The sequence below is a fragment of the Papio anubis genome, chromosome 11 (genome assembly GCF_008728515.1).
Source record: "Papio anubis isolate 15944 chromosome 11, Panubis1.0, whole genome shotgun sequence".
In the NCBI taxonomy this organism is placed as follows: domain Eukaryota; kingdom Metazoa; phylum Chordata; class Mammalia; order Primates; family Cercopithecidae; genus Papio; species Papio anubis.
In genome coordinates, this window is record NC_044986.1 from 97,729,606 (window position 1) to 97,750,405 (window position 20,800).

Here is a 20,800-nt window from a genome sequence, read left to right on the forward strand (position 1 = left end):
AAAGTGGCTGCCTAAATATTCTGAAACATAAATAGCATTACTGAAAAGCAAGGCTGGAATTAAATAATGCAATTCACCAGAAAAAAATGGCAGTATTTTATCTAGTACCCATCTCCTCCCTTCTCAGAATTTTTTAAAAGTGTTTTAAGTAGCTACCCGAATTCCTACTTTTCTAGTAATTAGCATATTTTAAATATTCTGAGTAATTATTTATACAGATTTTTTAGAAACATACCAGAAGTTTTTATACCAATTTCAACAAATGCTCTACTGTTTTGATGTAAAATTTCACCATAAACATTACATACATAGAATGGCTTATCTCCCAGTAACTACCAGATGCCTAACAAGTATTGAAAAATATACACAAGATCCAAGCACCACTAACTCAATTATACTACCAATGGTCTTAAACTACAATGGATATAAATTTCCAAACTCAAACCAAAAAAAAACAATATTCAACTATAAATTTCAAAAGAAAACAAAGACCATTCCTAAACTGAGGATTTTACTACTTACATAACTTTGCACAATGCAAATAAATTTTTAAAACCTTACGAAGATTTACCTTCATTTATTTTAGATATGTCCACATTAGAATTATTAAGCTGCAGCGTGGCTTGCAAAGCAGGAAGCAATTGTCTAAGAAGATTTGGGTCCTGAAGTAAGGGAGGTATTGGTGACTGTGGAACAGGAGAAACAGGGACCGCTGAAGCAGATGTTGGAGGTGCAGATGTGGGGTTCAGTCCAGAGGCAGAAGATGTGGAAGGAGTTGTGCAAGAATGTGATACGGATTTGTCTCCTGATGTAGATTCTAAATAAAAAGACAATAAGCCTGAAAAATTACTTGAATAGAGAAAATTAGAACAAACATCAAAAGAACATCTCTCATGTGCCAGGCGCCTAACATAAGTATTCTCATTTAACCCTTACATTGGCGCACACAGAGGATGCTCAGTAAACATTCAAGTGACTAGAATAATGATTTAGACATTTCTCACCCTACTTCGTAGGTAAGAAAGCTGAACAACAAAAGTCAGATAAACCTGAAGCCATAAAACCTGGTAAATCATACCCATATCTGATTTGAAAAGTACCAATCTGTCCACTAGCAACGCTATCTCAAAGACAATTATTTATTAACCACATATTCAAGTAAGCTTCCATTAGGATAAAGGGACAATATTATTCTACAGAATTTAATTTATATCTCATAAAATAAGGTGAAAAATGTTTATGGCCACAATAACAACCTACCTAAATATGACATTGGTCTTAACACAAATCAGGATAGGTACCAAGGTGGTTACAACCAGAATGGGCTAAAGACATGATGAGAAAAGACTTTTATACTTAATAACTGAGTTTTGTAACTACATACTTCCCTTCTGTAATTCAATATATAAGGCAATGAGCTATTTGTTTCAATTAAAGATTATTAAAATTTAAAAGGACACTTTCATAGTAAAAACAACCCATCTTACAGTATTTAGAAATAAAGGATGTATAAAATATGCATGGAAAATTATTTGAAAGTTGTTGTTTCAATTATTTATATAGATTTAAAGTACCTGTAATCAAAGCCCCAAGAGCACTGTTAATAGTATTTGACAAGCTAGTAACATAAATCCTGAAGATTCCATATCCTGAAGAAAAAGAACACTGCCAGCAGGACATGTCCTGCCAAATTTTTTAAAACTTACATTTAAAACAAAGCCAGTTAAAGGTAGACTGAACTTTTGTGCAGGTATTTAAGTCTTTAAAACTATTAGAGGAAAACACAGAAAGGTATCTGTAACACCAAGCAGAAGACGTGTCAAGTTACAAAAAGCAAAACAATTATATTCAAAGTGGTAATCAGAATATTTAAAGAACTTCTATAAGTCAAAAAAGACAAACTGTCCAATAGAAAAATGTACAGAAGACATTATTTCAAAGAAGGAACTTGAATGCCTAGGAAATTCAAGAAAAGATGCTCAACTTCATTATCAGGAAAATGTAAAATAAAGCAACATAACCCTTTACACTCACCATAATGCAAAAATTTAAAAGTTAGACAATACCAAATGTTGGCAAAGAGTAATGAGAACATTTACTTAACATTTCTGGTGGATAATAAATTGATACAACCACACTGGAAAGTAATTTGGCATTATTTCGAAAAGTTGAAGAGACAAACACTACATGACCCAGTAATTCCCCTTTAGGTACACATCCTCAGAGAAACTCAGATATATGTAAATCAGGAGAAATATTCAAAGACTATCAGAACAGCATTGTTTGCTTTATTTTAGCACAAAACTAGAAATGATCTATTTAAGATTTTCAAGATCATATATACAGTAACAGCAAGCTTACTGAAAACAGACTTGCCTATGAGTCTTTTTACACTACTATAATGCTCAAAAGAACTAGGGATAATAGCTCTCTAAAGTGTGGATCTTATACCTGATTTAAGTACAGTTCAAAAATGTGTTGATTAACCATGATGAACTCAGAAGGACTAAGATATTTTTATTTGTGTAAGGGTATACACTTTTAAAGGAGGGTGCTTGAATCCAGCAGACTGCCTATTATTTTCAGCTTTGCTGTTCTGGAGTCATAGACAAGCATAAAGAAACTCGAATAAAACAATAAAAGTTTTCCTTGTGAAAATTCTGCTGTCAGATGGATGTGGTGGCTCATGCCTATAATCCCAGCATTTTGTGAGGCTGAGGCAGGCGATTGCTTGAGCCCAGGATTTCAAAGACCAGCCTGGGCAACATGGGAAAACTCTGTCTCTACTAAAAATACAAAAAATTAACCAGGTGTGGTGGCCTGCGCCTGTGGTACCAGCTACTTATGAAGCTGAGGTGGGAGAATCACCTGAGCCACGAAGTCGTGGCTGCAGTAAGCCGTGATCAAGCCTCTGCTATCTAGTCTGGGCAATGGGAGTGAGACCTGGTCTTTATTTAAAAAAACAAACGAACAAACAAACAAAAAAAACCCACTGCTGTCAGCTATTGTATTTTATGCGGCAATCAATTAGAGTCTATTAGCAGTATTCTCCAGATCGCATCCCTCTTAAGGTTCTTTCACACACAATTTGGGGGCATCCTGATTAATATTAATAATGAAATACACTGTTTCTACTTACTGCATGAATTAAACCAGTATTAATATCCCCCTGAAATTATCTTCATTCTTAGTTATTTCTGTAAATTTTCTTCTGCTTTTAACAGAAACAAGTTGGAGAAGAAAGTGCAAGGTGTTTACAACTTTATTTGATGCTACCAAATCTACGAGACATGAAAAATTAACAGAAGGGCTTAAAACTCCTTCAGTGTTGCTCATCAAGACAAGCAAAAGGGAAAATACTCCAAAATCAAAAACAAATACACATCATCATCAACAAAAAATAGCAAAAACATCCTTAATTTCTATTTAATAAGTTTATTTACCCCAACAATAGACTTCTTTTGCAGTTTTGGGGAATTATAGGTGAGTAGTGTGGAAATCAGTTGATCTTACTTAGTATTTATGGGACTCTTGGGCAAGTGACATCTCTGAAGGCCAGAATTTCTCTATGAAAAGGTTTGGTTTTATTAAACCTTCTAAGAAAGGTGTTAGTCCTCAACAGACTGCTCATCGGAATCACTTTTAAAGTTAAAAAACTAAACGAAACAGATACCTGGGCTCCAAGCCACATCTACTGAACGGAAGCCTGGGCATATCGAACAACTTGTAAAAGTTCTATGTGTGATTCTGGCACTACTTGCTGTTTATGCAAAAATAGACTGGAGAACCTCCAAGGTTCCTTTTAACTTTAAAAACAAAAGAAAAACAAAGCAAAAAAGAAAAAATATAGCGCAACGTGGGGAACTGAGTTGAATAAGGATACAATCAAGGACAGAAGCAAAATCTTTTATCCAGCAGGTCTTCAGCATGCTGTATTTACACTTTATTGCTCCACTCACTCAACCAAAGACACACATACAAACGTCCTTCCATAGCATGTTGCAAGTTATTTACATATTTCTTATGCCACATGCCTCAATCTACATAAATAATACTAATAGCGGACTGAGTTTTATAATACAAACATAAAATGCTATTCTGAGAGGTAGTTTTTATCGTTTTATCACTGAAATATTATAAAAGGTAGAAGTTTTATATTTAAAGTGTTGGTTGGGTGCCCCTTCCCTTTGGAGTGCCCTTACTCCAAATCTAGCATATTACTCAGTATCCTCTATTACATAACATTTATTATCCCTCCTTTGTACTAGGAACATGAGCTTCCTCAGGAGAGGAACTGTGTTGTACTTTTTTTTTTTTTTTTCTGAGATATAGTCATTCTCTGTCACCCAGGCTGGAGTGCAGTGGCGCGATCTTGGCTCACTGCAATCTCTGCCTCCCAGGTTCAAGTGATTCTCCTGCCTCAGCTGGGATTACAGATGCATGCCACCACACCCAGCAAATTTTTTGTATTTTTAGTAGAGATGGGATTGTGCCATGTTGGCCAGGCTGGTCTTGAACTCCTCGCCTCAACTATCTGCTCATCTCGGCCTCCCAAAGTGCTGGGATTACAGGCATGAGCCACTGTGCCCGGCCTGTTGTACTTTTCTCTGTAGCCCTTGTAGAAAACAGGACTTGGCACCAAAATGGCATCAACATAAACTTGTTGCTTGGATGCCAGTTAATGACAGCATTCTTCAATACAGGTAACAGGAGCATGTACACGTGCATTTGCATTTAACTTCTAGGCCAATCATCTTTATTGGCCTCAAAACTGATTAATGCTAAACAAACAAAAAAAAAACTTGATAATGCTGGGAAGGTAGGCCTTATGCTTCCATCGATGTAACAGTCAAAGAAAATGATGAACAGCTCATTTTATGCTATATTCATAAAGCTAAGTAACACTATGTAAAGACAAATTTAAGTTATTTTAAATAATCTTATAAAAATAACTCAAACCACCTTTTGTAAACACAAAGGCAATAAAACTTTGGAATAATTTTTAAAAAACAGTGTATTTTTAGTATACAAATACCTAATTTTCATTAACACTTTCATTTGTCTGAAACCTTTTAGGCTAATTTGTTAGGATATGAGGCTAACATGCTTAATAACATGTTTTACATGTTTGCAACAAACTGAACATAAATACAAAATCCACATCTTTGAAAACAGCTAAACACAAATGAATTTACATAAGAGAGAATGCAGTGTTTCTCATTAACAACTCAGTTCAATGCATTCTTCTGCTCTTGAAGAATATCAGCCCGACTCTCATTGCTTCAATGCAAACTTTTCCAAGCATTCAGGAAACCTAGACTACAGATCAAGCTCGTCCATGAGGCCTAGGACAGCTTTGAATGTGGCTCAACACAAATTTGTAAACTTTCTTAAAATATGCAATTTTTAAAAAAGCTCATCAGCTGTCATTAGCGTATTTTATGTGTGGACCAAGCCAATTCTTCTTCTTCTAATGCGGCCCAGGGAAGCCAAAAGATTGGACACTCCTACTTTAAATGGTCTTTCATAATCACTCTTTGGTAATGGAATACCTAGTTTTAGCTCTAGTGTTGACTTGTGTGTGCCTATGATCTTTCAAAAGATATTTTGTGATCTCTTCCTAAGCTATTTTAAACCTTCCTTCACTCTCCCATTTGATATTTCTGTGCCTTGTGTATCTCTGACCAATTATTTGGTATGTGCTATAAATGTCACCCTTCAATTTTAAGTTGTAGGTATTTGCTTTAAGAGACAACACTTCTTAATGCTTTGTAATTATAAATAATTCACTTGTATTTCCAAATTCTGCTGGGGTGGGGGGTGGGGGGTGGCAGCTTACCAAAGACTAGACATATAAAAATCTGTTGCTATAACCTCTTTCTAGGGTTTAAATTATCACTTCAACTCTTCCTATAGGTACGCTTGCAAACTACTGTAAATAAAGCCAAACTTTACTTCTGAGCTGAATTTTTCTGGTATCTCAAATCCTTTTCAATATACGGAAGATCTAAAATGATACTGGTAGTAAGTGCACTTCTAATCATTACTTTCCTGTTGTGTTTTGACAGTTGCTCTAATACTGAGCAGGACAAGGGAACACGTGAAACTCAAATTACTGCTACAAAGGCAGCCTGCTTTATTTTGTAATAGTGGTGTTACATGGGAGACACAGAGCAAATTATGAAGATGTATGTAAGTGTAGTAAGGAAAAAAAACATAAAGTAGGTAGGTGACAACACCTAAATCTGTGACTTTAATTTTTAAATTCATGAGTATTTTTACTCATGTATCCTTCTAGATCTCAATGCATTTATAAATGTACATAAATACACTGATGTTTCATAATGAAGACAGTATCCTTTTTTAACTTGTTTTATTCAACTGAGAAAATCTTCATGTTAATACATACAAAAGATAAGCAATTTCCAACAGACATTGCTAAAGTGACATCCCATACTAGCAAGACCCACTTACACACTCCACATACTGTGCTTCCCAGAAACATTCCATTGTCACTAGTCTCAAGAGTGAAAAATATCCTCATAGTAATCTTAATTTTCAACATGCACTAGCAATCTTTCTCTTGCATTGTTTTTATCCTGGTAAAGTATACACAGCATCGAACTTACTATTTTAACCATTTTACAAGTATAAGGCAATGTCATTAAGTACATCCGCATTTCTGTGCAGCTATCACGACTATACGTCTCCAGAACATTTTCATCTTCCCAAACAGAAACTTAACACCCACTCCCACCCCGGACACCACCGAACAGTCCCTGGTAACTACTATTCCAGTTTCTGTCTGTATGAATTTGCCCATTCTAGGTACCCTTGTATATGTAGAATCATAAAATGTGTCCTTCTCCTCCTGGCTTATTTCATGTAATATTCTTAAGGTTCATCCATGTTGTATGTAGCATGTATCAGAATTTCACTCTGCTGATGAACACTTGATTGTCTCTAATGTTTGTCTGTTGTGAATTACTAAGAACAACCACATGTAAGCACGTTTGAGTCTCTGCCTTTCTTTTGGGTATGTATCTAGAAATGGAACCACCGGATCCTACACATAATCCTATGTTTAACTTTTTGAAGAACATACAAACTATATTCCAGAGTAGCTGCATCATTTTACATTCCCACCAAAAGTACAAGGGTTTCAATTTTTCCACATCTTCCGAAACACCTATTTCCATTTTTTAATTATAATAGTCTTCCTAACGGGTATTAACTGTTATTATTTCATTATGGTTTTTGAATTGCATTTCCCTAATGACTAATGAGGTTGAGCATCTCTTCATGTGCTTACTGGCCACCAGAATGTTTTGTTTGCAGAAATGTTTATTCGAGTCCTTTGCCCATTTATGAACTATGTTGTTTTATGTGGTTGAGCTGGACTTCTACGTATATTCATTCATACCTTATCAACATACATGATTTACAAATATTTTATTTCATTCTATGAATTGCATTTTCACTCCCTTTGATGTACAAGTTTTTTAATACTGATGAAGTCCAATGTGCCTGTTTTTTTCTTTTGTTGCCTGTGCTTTGGTATTATATTTCAAGAAATCATGGCCAACTCCAATACCATTTAGATTTTGTTTCCTTCCAAGTGTCTTAGTGTTTTAGTTCTTAACTTTAGGTCTTTGATCCATTCTCAGTGAATTTTTGTATTTGGTGCAATTGCCCTTTTCTTATTTTCTGTTCATAGTCTTTGTCTATTGTTCCACTGGATTGTCTTTCTCATAATGCTTTGTATCTTTTTATGTATCTTCAACATATCTTGTTACCTATGTTTCAAGTATTTTCTCCTGTCTGATAGTTATCTTTCAACCTTAGTTTATTGTTATTAACTTTCCATAAAGAAGTTTTAAATGTGTTATTTGTGGTCAAATTTATTAATTTTTAAAAAGACAAATCCATTTGGGTCTTGATGAATATTTTCCTTACCCTCAAATTACAAACAATATTTCCTAATACTCTTTTGATCAGTTATTTCTTCATTAAGTTGACTAAAGCTAGTTAAACTTAATGACTAAGACTAAATTCCTACACCAATGTATTCGATTATTCAATAAATATTTGAATAACTATGGCCAATCTTTATAACTTTTCATGAGTAGTAACCCTGAAAATTATTTTAAAGCAAATCAACTGAGTGCTACCACTGCCAGTTAATGACCATCTACATCAGCTATAAGAGCCTAGCTTTAATACACACTGAAGTTTTTGACTTCATTCAATTGTCATTTAGTCTACAGATAGCATAAAAACAGAAGTGAATTTTACTTCAAGTGACTGACTCACCTCATATTAACATGACTAGTCTGTCCTGCCCATTACATATGGCACCAGCATGTGAGTATGTGATTATTTACCTACGTTCATACTGAGAGCTAGCTTGAGGTTACTAAATAGGTCTAATCCTATGGCTACTTTGTTTTGTTTTCACATTTATCTCTGCTAATAAATCATAATTCTAAATCACTAAATAAGGAACTTATTGAATAAGGTTATTAAACTCTCCTGACAACCTGGTCATAGCAAACAGTAAGGACCCACGTTTCCTCTTTTGTCATTTCACAAATCTGGAAGCGATGGCAGAGTTAGAGCAGGTTTAAAATGGCCACTGGGGAGCCAACTGATAAAACTCAGTTTTACATTTTTTTTTGGTGTATCAGAGTTTCTCTTTTTATGGTTGTCCAATAAAGTGATCACATACAGATGTTCAAATGTTCCCCTAACAAACAAATATAGACCTAAATGGGGTCACCTCACTCCCTTGTTTCACTCTACCTAACATCAAGACTGTTCTCTGCAAAAGTAAAGAGCTCTGCAGCTTTCTCTACCCTTCTGACCACTCACACAGGCACAAACCTTGAGTTCACCTTAGGTTCTTTCTCTCAAATGACACATTGGCATCAAACAGATATAAATCCATTGCTGGTATGCTTTAATCGGATGCACAACACATATGCAAACTTCTTTTTCTTCAAACACTTTTTTAAACCATGACCAGTGCAAGTGCTCCCAACTCTCAACACCTGTTCTTATAGCATCCATCTACAACAAATATTTATACATACCACATGGATGCCTATACAACATCCATTACACACGCTGTATAGGCATCCATCCAACATTTACACACTGTTGTATAGGCATCTACAACAAACATTTACACACTGCCTATTATTTGTCAACCACTAGGAATAGAGCAGTGGTTAAGAAAGACAAAGACTCTGCTCTTGTACACAGCATCCACCACTGACAACTTTAGACAGAGCTCAGCTGTACTATTAGTGCTTAACACCAACAGGCCAACCTGATTTGAACCATCAGTGCTTAATATAAATTATTTAATTGTTAAGAAAAACCTAAACAAGTAAAATCACTAAGTTGATGAGAAGAGTCAATAGAAAGCTTAATTTAAATAACATGGATGTCCCCGTTGAGGAAAAAAAAAAAAATATGTCAAATAGACACTTCAGAAACACGAAGAACAATCTAAATGAACAATCTAAACAGACTAAATGGAAAACAATCTGTAAAGATTACAGTTGCTACAAAACTTATCTAAGGATGTAACAGTCTTCAATTAACATACAAGGAGAAGTACTTGGAAAGGCTGCACAATTTCCCCTATATAAACAGATAATTCCATGGTAGGTAATCGAGTTTCTTCCTACAAGTTTAAGAATACTACATATAAATTAGGCACATAATGCTTGTGATTAGCAAACACACTTTGTGAAATTTAAACTCGAATCTACTCTGTCAGAAATTTTACATTACGAGCATCCGAACTGACATAGATGTGCTGTATGTTAGTCTTTCATTATATTTGGTTTTGAGGAAAGAACAGGGTTGTGGAGAAGCTGCCTCTAACACTACATGTTTGAACTGGGGTAATGTTTAGGCTCTTCATTTCTAAGACAGAGATATTACCACCTTCCCTCACAGTGTTGTTTTAAGGAATAAACTAAAATGAACATAAGACAATTAGCATCAAACTGCATAGGGAAGGGTTAGAAGACGAATAAAGTATGAAATACAGTAAAACATAATGTTGAGCCCTAAAGGGGATATAATCTAATTGAAAAAACTGAAATTACAATGTTTAAGTTTTGTAACAATAGAGTACTGGATTCAACAGGACAGCAATCAAAGAAAGAACATGTTCTATTTAGCAAAAGCTCAGGACAGGAAAGATAATGGCAAGTCCTAAGAAATGTCCAAGTTTGCAACAGATGAATTAGAGAATTAAGAGTGAAATGGGTGGAGATCAAGCTAGCAAAACAGACTGCAACCATCCTGTCAAGTGCTTGCTATAATCTTACTAAGTATGGACTTTATCATTTGGATGTTTAAAAAACCACTAGAAGTTTCTAAGCAAGGAGCTGACACAATTCAATTTAAATTGTATAATGATGCCATTGTTAAGTGGATAGACTGGGTAAGAAGATAATCAGATTATTTCAAGAGAACCTGGCCAGGCACTGTGGCTTGCACCTGTAATCCCAGCATGTTGGGAGGCCAAGGCCAGAGGACTGCTTGAGGCCAAAAGTTTGAGACCAGTCTAAGCAACACAGTGATTTTTACAAATTAACAGAGAGAGATGATCTGAATTTCAGTAAGTGAAATCTCCACGAAAGATTTTTACAATTAAAAGAGAGAATCTGAATTTCAATGAGTGCTGAGAGAGAGAGTCCAAGATTTGTCAATGGGTGGGTGGGTGAGAATGTTTAAGAATAAGGCAAAGTTAGGGAGAACAGTGTTGTCAATTACTGCAAATCTAAGAATAAATTGTGGGAAAGGGAGAAATTAGGGACACATTGTATATGAGGATATGTAACAAATACTGAGAGTTTACACGTAGACATATAAGTCTGAACTAGAACTAAAGATTTGGTAGTCATAACAGTAACAAAATGACTACCAAGGAATATGGTGAACAAGAAAAAGAACCAAACAGAGAAAAAAAGGCTGAGATGCTGATATGTAACAAGCAGGAAGGAACAGAAATAGGCAACTGAAGGAGGGTAGTATCACAGAAGCCAGAGGAAGAATTTCAAAAAGGAGTTTAAAAGTGTTAAATGTACAAAGGTGACATGGGATAAATACTTTCAAAGGGCCATCAGAATTCTAACTGACAAGGATTTTTAAAATAAAGTTTTCTGTGAGCAAACTGTCAAAATTATAGGAACTTAAAAAACCAAAATGTCCTCTGGAAAATATAGTAACTATAGCATTAATTCAGATTTCATCTCTCAGTATTTCTCTTTGCAAATTTAATTCTGTCACAGGGTAAATCCGACATGTTATTTATAAATGTTGGTACAAACCACCTTGACCGAATTTGACATCTGGAACAAGCATTAATCTGACACATTATGTACTGTATGATATATAAAGTATATGGCTGAATAACAAGGAAAATTCAAATAACATGCATAGTACATACGCATGTATTACAAACATATAACATGTAATATACGAAAATTTCAAACAACATGTATTGATAGTTTAGTTTCTGCTCAACTATAAATATTAATCTATATTAATGTAGATTTTAAGGGGGCTACAAGTTCTTTTTTAGGATTCTTTAAAATCACACTGTAGTTCAAGGAGAGGGGAAATCAGAAACAAAAGAAATTCAACTATTTGAGCCCTTTGCCAACAAATTAAATCAATGTGAATTAACGTATCAAGCCTCTCCTAAACCCACAGGACATTTAAAAGTGCATCAACACTTACTAATGGTCTGCTAATGGATTTACCTGTGACAATTTATTTACTGCGTTTTAATTTCCTTAGACTCTTAAAACATACTATGAAGTACAAGTTTCGGACTGTGAATGGTCTATGCAAATTTCATCACACTGCTTATGTTGTGTCACACCTTCCAAGTAGCTGTTCTTAAAATTTTTCTGTAACTTTTTAAACATGCTGTGATTATTGACACTGAGTTGGATAAACACAATTTGGGTTGCAATGTTTAACTTCCACTCCTCAGACTTAAGGTCCAATTCAGACATTAACACTCCTTATCTTATGGCCCACAACTTAATTTTCTAATCGCAAATTGAAACCAATAATGAAATGTTATACAGAATTAGTTTTAAAATATCTCTATTCATATTAAGAGAAAACTGAGACAATTTATAAACTGTCAAGACAATGATCACAAAAACAGAAAATTGAAGAGACAGTTATTTGACTTTAAAAAATTACTTAAACCATTATTGTTACACATTAAGCACCTGACTTAATCCAGAGGCAAGAAACAGTTCTGAGGCTGGATAATTATAAATTAAAGAAAAAAGCTAAATATTGCTAACTCTACACCTAACTCTACACAGAAACATTCTAAAAGACTTTTTAAAAAATTTATAATTCGGAGACTTATAAGCCAAAGGAAATAATGTAATATATAAGAAACTTAGAAACTATAGTTCAACGTGCAGCATCTAGTAATAATGGCATACCTTTTCTTTCTGTTTTCTGTGCAGGGACAGAAGATGTGGGTGTAGGCAGTTTTGATAAAGTAGATGCTCCATTAGCATCAAATGATTTCTTTGGCTGGTGATCAGACTGTAGCGTAAATGGACTAGAAGGAACAGTGCTTGGGGTAGCAGTTGGATGAACCACTGGTTTGATGGGGTGCTGTACTGGCGTAGAACTACTGTGAGTCTCTGCTCTTGGCAGTCTGTAGTCTCTGTCATTGTGTCTGCTTGTTTGAGACAAAATATTCTGTGGGAGCAAACTACTGGCATCACTGGAATGCTTGTCTTCCACTTTAGTTCACAGTTCGAAAAAACAGATGTTGGAATGACAGAAGGGGGAAGAAAAAAGATTACATTAGAATCCTACCTTTAACATCAGCTAATTCAGCAACATACTTGTACTTACATATTCTTTTATAAAACTGCAAACCCAGTTAGTGTCTGCAGTTTACCACTGGCATGTAAATATGCAATACTGGAAGAAGAGGAGTTTTTGCTCAACTATAAATATTCATCTATACTCATATTTCAAGGGGGCTACACATTTTTTAAGGATTCCTTAGAATCACACTGTAGTTCAAACAAAACATACCAAAAAAAACAACAACAACAACAAAAATCAACATATGGAGTTATAATACCGTCTCATAAAAATTTTTAAATTGTTTTAAAAGCAGAAAAAATAAATGCTTCATTGTTTTACACTATGGGTCATAGATTTTAATAACTGAATTATTCACAGTGGTTCGACTGCAAAGGAATATTAGGCTTTATTAGCCTGGTCTTTCTAAATACTACATTAGCTAATTAGTTGCCTCTAAAGCAGTTTATACGAAGGCTTAAATGAAATCATTTTAAGATGACTGAAGTTATGATGAACTGTGAATACAGTAAGTAAACCAATCTGTAGTATTTTTAGTAATGTTACAAATAACCAGAGAGTTAGTAATAAAATCATGATGCATAATGCTATTTGAAAATAGAAGTCCAACACCCGCAGCACAGTCAGAACAATCTACTTATCGCTAGGTGTATTAAAAACAAATCCTCTTTCAATTTAAAGCCACAAAAATACTTTAAGCTCAGAAATACTGAAAACAGTTTAAAATCTATCAACAATTTAAATTCTAACACCATGATTCCTCAAAATAGTACAAAAGAAGGAAAATTTCAACGATCATGTTAAAGTTCATTCGAAGTGTTCAATCTAAATTACAATATTCCCAACAATAACTAAAGAACTAAAATAACCTCCCAGGAGAGAAATAACCTCCAAGGAGAGAAATGACCTAAAATCCAAGCATGTGATGTACAATAATTTTACTAAAGTATGCCCTCTCTGTTGATTATTGCATTGTTTTTTCCAATTCACAGCTCCTCCAATTATAAAGACCAAGACAAAACAACGAAGGAGGAACATTCAAACTAGAAGTCAGTTTCAAAGTTGTCAGTACACAACCGCTACATGGTACACCACAACAAAAAGTACCAGAATACCATCCAAAAAAACAATCACATCAAAGCACAAGGTCTTCTGACAATGACTTAATATATAAAATTTAGTGTTATAAAGGATACAATATAAAAATCTACAAAAATGAACAGAATACAAACATCTGTTGTATGACAGTAATATATCAGTAAGCTATCAACTTGCATGAATATAAAATTTAAAAAATTTTATTCTACAGTTTCTACCTGCAATGAGGATACTACTAAGACAGAAACCTTTAGGGACAGACATAATAGGATAATATCATGCCCAACCCTGTATACAATTTTTATTTCCTCAACCAAGAAAACTTCCTTTCAGTTCTATAGGGCTAGTCAAAATGTATCAAGCATAGGTGCTCCAATGGAAATTAAGGATGATACTTCTAACATTTTTAAGTTAAAAAGCAAAAAGGGCAGCAGCATTACAGGAACGGGGGAAGCTATAGCTGTAACAGCTTTCTATACTTACAACTCTAAATAAACACAGTTAAAGCAGTGCCTATTTGCCACCCTCCCAGAGCGCAGTGCTTTGTTTGTCCTGACTGGAGAGAGGGGAGGTATGCTACTGGCATCTAGTGAGGAGAGGCCAGTTTTGGTGTTCAATAACCTACAAAACAGGAAAGCCTTCCATAACAAACAATTACTTCACCCAAAACGTCATTAGTGCTTCTGTTGAGAAAGGTGTCTCTAAACATAGAGCCATCAACATATAAAGCACAGATTCGCAAAAATAAAAATTAGTAGCAGTTAATAGCAAATTAAAAATTTTATCCATCTAATTTTCAGCATCAGGTTGTGGAGAATATTAACATTTGATAAAATATTTTATGTTTTTTGTTTTTTTTTGAGACAGTCTCACTCTGTCACCCAGGCTGTAGTGCAACAGCACGAATCTCGCCTCACTGAAATCTCTGCCTGCCTCAGCCTCCCAGGTGGCTGGGATTACAGGTGTGCACCACCATACTCAGCTAATTTTTGTATTTTTAGTACAGACGGGGTTTTGCCACATCGGCCAGGCTGGTCTCAAACTCGACCTCTGATGATCTACCCGACTCGGCCTCTCAAAGTGCTGGGATTACAGGCATGAGCCACCATGCCCAGCCTTTGTTAAAATATTTTAGTGCTTTACAAACACTTAATATATTGCAAAAAAACAAAAACAATAACGAAAACCTCATTAAAACCTACTTTATCTCTTTACATGTAAAAATCTTCCCAATCCTTCCCCCTCTGCCATCCCCTAAAGTTTTTTTTATTGGTAGTCAAGAACAAGCTTTAAGCCACACTCTACACAAATACCAATATACTCAACACAAGGGAACACTCACACTCTGCCAACATGTTTCTGATAGACTAAGTTAAACACTTGAATGGCTTATTGACTTTATTACTAAGTTGACCAATCTTTAAAAAAAGCAACACAGCTAAGGTTCTTTCTCAAACACTACCTAACTCAAAAAAAGTGTGAAACATGACTAGATTTCAACACAAGCACAGACACAATGACTCATCATTTGCCTATCTAGGAATTTAAGTGAAGGCAGTAATCAGACAAGTGGGCAGATATGAATCATAATCTTGTTTATAGTAGGGAAAGGCTGAAAACTTCCCCAGTATTCATTGATAGGGGATTATTTACTGATGAAAGTTTACCTATGCAATCAATATAACAAATGCAGAATTATAAACAGACATAAAAACATTCCTGATACATTACTGAATAACAGGTAAAAAACAGTAATATAGAATCCCATTTTTGAAATACATACATATGTAATTTGTATACACATTTATAAGCATACAGAAAAAAGTATATATTCCAGCATGTTTCAGGGTCATGGAATTTAAACGTTTTACCTAATTATTTACAAATATGGCATACTTTTGAAATCATGAAGAAAAACAAGTTACTATTTTTATACTTATCTAATACTTTTTTTTTTTTGTAGACTCAAGAGTCTTGCTCTGTCGCCCAAGCTGGAGTACAGTGGTGAAATCTCAGCTCAAAGCAACCTCCGCCTCCTGGGTTCAATCGATTCTCCTGACTCAGCCTCCTGAGTGGCTGGGATTACAGGGCGCACCACCACACCCAGCTAATTTTTGTATTTTAGTAGAGACGGGGTTTCACCATGTTGGCCAGGATGGGCTCGATCTCTTGACTTCGTGATGCGCCTGCCTCGGCCTCCCAAATTGCTGGGATTACAGGCGTGAGCCACCGCGCCCAGCCATCTGTCACTCATTTTCTATGCATCCCCTACCCTGCAATATGTTCAAAAAACCCACAAGCTGGGTGTAACTTGTTTATGTCTAGAGGAAAACCTCTCTCTCATTTTTAATTGACAAAAGTCAGTTAATTAAGATATAAAAAGAAGTGGGACTAGAATCTAATTCTTCCACCTCAAAATTCAATGTTCAAAATTCAATGTTCTTCAATATGCCAACTTCAGTACTTTATATCATTTAAAAAATTATATACGATTTCACTGATTTAAAAATTTATTATTTCACACTTAATCCTGCAGATCTGTTACTGTTTCATCTTAAATATTGTCTCCCATCAAAAACTCAATAATCCCTCTGAGACCAAACACACCCCCAACATTTTGGTTTGAGTTACAGGAGCAGAACTGAAACACTGAAGTTTAAGAATTCCCAGAAAACATCACCTTGAAATTCCTCCCAAAATTGCAAAACGAATCCTAGAAGTCTACGTGACAGTTAAATATTTTTAATTTTTTTTTTTTTTTTTTTTTTTTGAGACATAGTCTGACTCTGTTGCCAGGCTAGAGTGAGGTGGCAAGATCATAGCTCTCTGAAGACCCAAACTCCAAGGCTCAAGTCATCTTCTTGCCTCAGCCTCCCAAGTGGCTGGGACTACAGCTGAGTGGTTAATTTTTAATTCTGTGGACACTGGGTCTTGCCATGTTGCACAGGCCAGTCTCAAACTCTTGGCCTCAAGCCATCCTCCTGCCTCGGCCTCCCAAAGGGCTGGGATTGCAGCAGGCATGAGCCACAGCACCGGGAGTAAATCTGATTCAAGGTAAGGGAAGCCAGTGGAAATAGAGTACCTTTAATAAAGCTTCAAATTTGGAGAATGAATTACAAAACAAATGTATGGGATACAAAATTGTCCCACTAGCACAAAATCTGGCCTCAGGAGAACAATGAAGTATGCCCACAGTTTGATTTATAGATGAAGACCACCTTAGAACAAAAAGGCTTAAGTTTTCTATTAGACATTTTTAAATTGTGTGCAAATTCAAACTAGAGATGTTACACAGATCTATGATCATGGTGAAATTTGTTTCTAAATACAAGGATAAACAAGTTACTCACTGGTAACATAAACAAACAAACAAAAAACAGTAGCTACTCTGATGTCACTTGTGTGGCTACGATTCAATTATTAGACTAAAACCTGATGAGATCTGTGTCCAGTTTAATAGGACACAACTAAAGGGCAGGCAGGTAGGGTGGGAGAGGAAGCTCCTGTTTGGGGGGGATCAGGGGAAACCAATCTAAAACAAAATTCTACTGTTTGCAATTCAGCTCCATTATAGCCATAATGCACAGCAGGAAACACATACGTATGCTACTCTACCATGTATCTTTTCCCTTTTCAGGGACCAAAATGGTGGCAGGTAGGGGATAATAAATCCAATGTAAAAGAATCTCTGCATGTTTCTATTTATTTTAATTTACATATGTAGATGGCGATGGACACAGATTTGAAAAATAAATAATACGAATAAATCAAACATACATTTCAAAGAAAAAAAATTAATACTTACTTCCACTGGCAAACCCACTAGTGGCTGTTGCTTGCATCACCTCTCTTCTGTAATCTCTATCTTTTGGGAAGCTGTTGACTGCCATCTTGTTTGCTTCTTTTTGTCTCTGTTCTCTAAAAATAAAAAAAATAAGATAAACACATAAAAATTACATCGAGGGCATGAGTTTCCATAATAAACAGCTCTGGCCAAATGCCTAACAAACGGTTATATAAAAAACAAAAGCAGTGAACACGGTCATAATTTAACTGGTGTGGGAGATGGAACGTGGCAAACAGAAACACTAATGTTTCTCACTAATGGCAAAACTATACCAATTAATTATACTACTAACGCCATAACCAAAGCTCATCAATTTTAATTCTACATGTGAAAGAAACATTATGGTCTTATTAAGCTATTAATATTTCCATCAAAATTAAAGATGCATAAATGTAGGTAAGTATTTTATTAATTATACTATTCAAAAGGCCTTTGTGGACAGCTGCCTAGCTGTCCTAAAATTTTTCTTTTTTTTTGGAGATAGCATCTTGCTCTATTGCTCAGGTTGGAGTGCAGTGGCACCATCATGGCTCACTGCAGCTGTGGCCTCCTAGGCTGAAGCCATTCTCCCACCTCAGCCTCCTCAGTAGCTGGAACTACAAGTGCATGCTACCACTCACAGCTAACTTTTTGTAGAGACAGGGTCTCACTATGTTGCCAGGGCTGGCCTCAAACTCCTGGGCTCAATCAATCCTCCAGTCTTGGCCTCCCAAAGTGCTGGGATTACTGGCACGAGCCACTGCACCCGGCCAGGTTTTTGTTTTTAAAAGTAAAGACAAATTATGGAAAAAATGATGGGGCAACCAACCACTGCAACTAAAAAGTGTAGATGGGTAGCACCATAAAAAAGCTAAATTAGAATGTTTAATGCTGTAAGATGTTAACCTGTAGAACCAAGCTAGAGAAATAACGTTTAATTAGATTAAAAGCTAATTACCTTTCAAGCCACTCTTTTGGTTTTTCCCATTGTGAAACTTCTGTTCGACAATTGTAGTAGTACTTTTTCCCAGAAGAGCTAATATGCTCAGACCAGTCATCTGCAGAATCATAAGGCTTAAAAATATATTTTTTACAATTAGAAAATGTTAATACTATGTAATCACATGAAATATCAAGAACATCAAAGCACACATACAGGAAAACACTTATGAGATAAAGGTACTCTGAACTAGAATGCAATTATCTGCATAAGTATTTATAAGACCTTAGTTTATGAAAGGCTTCAAAGAATAGAACTTCATAAAATACCAAAATTAAGTAGCATAAAAATTAGATTGTTAGACAAAGAAAACTGTGAAATTAACATCACCTTGATTTTAGAAAGCATGACAAAATCCCCCACAATTTTAACTGTTGAAATCCAGTAACATGGGGGTGAGGAATGCACTCTAGACTAGATGATGGCGTGAGATCGTCAGTTCTAAATTCTAAGGCACAATAGTAATTACATATGGTATAAAAGAGAACAATCTTGCCTGTATTAACTGTTACTCAGTGACAAAAGGAACCAAAATATGTAAACATAAACAGAAAGCTAATTAAATGCTATAAATTTGTTTCACCTTCAAAATCGACAAGATGGATCAAGTACACATAACTAAAATCTTGTTCTCATGTGATATACAGGATTAGCAGTATCACTCATATTCCCATAACTAAAAATGGTCTTTCAAACATTCTCAGATACAGTCTCTTCCAGGTATTTTTACAGGCAATGTAACATCATAATGAAATTAGAAAGATCAGAAAGGCCCAGTTTCCATGAAAAGAATCTCACAAAGATTAGTTAAGTTTCTGATTGGCCCCAGGAAATCTGGTAGAATCTCAAGTACCTTGGTTGAATTCCTTAATTAGTTTTTCAAAGGAGCTTACTGAAACAACATTGATTATATTTTGTCAAATAGCTAGAAAAGAGGATTTTGAGTGTTCCCAACACAAATGTTGGAGATGACAGACACACAAATTACTGATTTGAACATTATTAAATATACTGAATGTATCGAAACATCACCATATATCCCATAAATATGTACAACTGTCAATTTAGAAAAATAAAAAAAAATTTAAAAATATTAAACCACTTGAAAAAAGTAAATGAAATAATGTACTATACTATCATAGCCTATCCTTCCAGGTTCACTGTATTGTGATACAATTTTCAAGCCTGAGGAAACAAAGTCTTATTCACTGCCTTACCCTTGGCCCAGCTTTAATTTTAACAACTAGGAAACAAGCTGAGACAACATACAGACTTAAGAGCTGTCTACAGCTCACAAAAATAGTGATTTATCAAAGGACAAAAGACTCTGGTTTCCAAAGGCCTATTATTTCCACTAAATTAACACCAAATTCTGGAAATTCCCCTAATAATTCTCAAGGCAGTTGGAAAAAGATCACAGACTCTGTCATATATTTATATGCTCACGTTTACATCTCAAAATAATGAGGGTGGCAAAGCAGCCCTGTACCCCCACACCTCAAAAAGCAGTGGAGAGTTAATTCTCAATCCCACTAGCTTCCAGAAGCCTACAATCAAGCTTTAGGAACCCAATCACAAAGGGCCAAATTCAGAAAGTTCTTCTCTACCACCCCCTCTTCCCTATACATAAATTATTATGCAACTGATCCCTTCTACGGATGTTATCTGGAAGATTTGGTTTGCTTGCCAAGTGGTTATGTGGAATTACTGGATTGAAGAGGTACAATGAGATTTGAGACTAGTGGACAGAGGACACCAGAGGTCAGCATGGTCTAGGCCAGTGCTCTTCCAAGTGATGGTTTGCCAACTTATCCTGGAGGAAATAAGGAGTTTGCATTTGAATATATAAACATACTGTTTCTTTCACAGAAGTTGTGCTTTAAGGAAAAAAAAAAAAAAAGTCAGCTGAACTAAACATTGTATTTAAGTGATTAACATTCTGGCACAACCTCCAGGACAGAAAGTTCACAATCAGAGCACTG

General features: G+C 35.3%; 1 protein-coding gene across 11 annotated transcripts in view; it reads right to left on the bottom strand.

The window, feature by feature from the left end:
• The window catches only part of WAC (WW domain containing adaptor with coiled-coil), a 90,415-nt gene that overhangs the window by 14,371 nt on the left and 55,244 nt on the right, over nucleotides 1-20,800 (bottom strand). For 8 of the 11 annotated variants that reach the window (XR_002524213.2, XM_003903501.5, XM_003903502.4 and 5 more), the window contains 4 exons: nucleotides 18,777-18,892; nucleotides 17,798-17,910; nucleotides 12,495-12,803; nucleotides 572-817 (listed from right to left, as the gene is read on the bottom strand). Coding sequence is in view for 10 of the 11 variants with exons in the window: in XM_003903501.5 (XP_003903550.1) it covers nucleotides 572-817; nucleotides 12,495-12,803; nucleotides 17,798-17,910; nucleotides 18,777-18,892 (784 nt within the window). In the remaining variant the exon portion in view is untranslated. The remainder of the gene's footprint in view (nucleotides 1-571; nucleotides 818-12,494; nucleotides 12,804-17,797; nucleotides 17,911-18,776; nucleotides 18,893-20,800) is intronic. The other 3 variants (XM_003903503.4, XM_017962636.3, XM_009214177.3) reach the window with 1 other exon arrangement.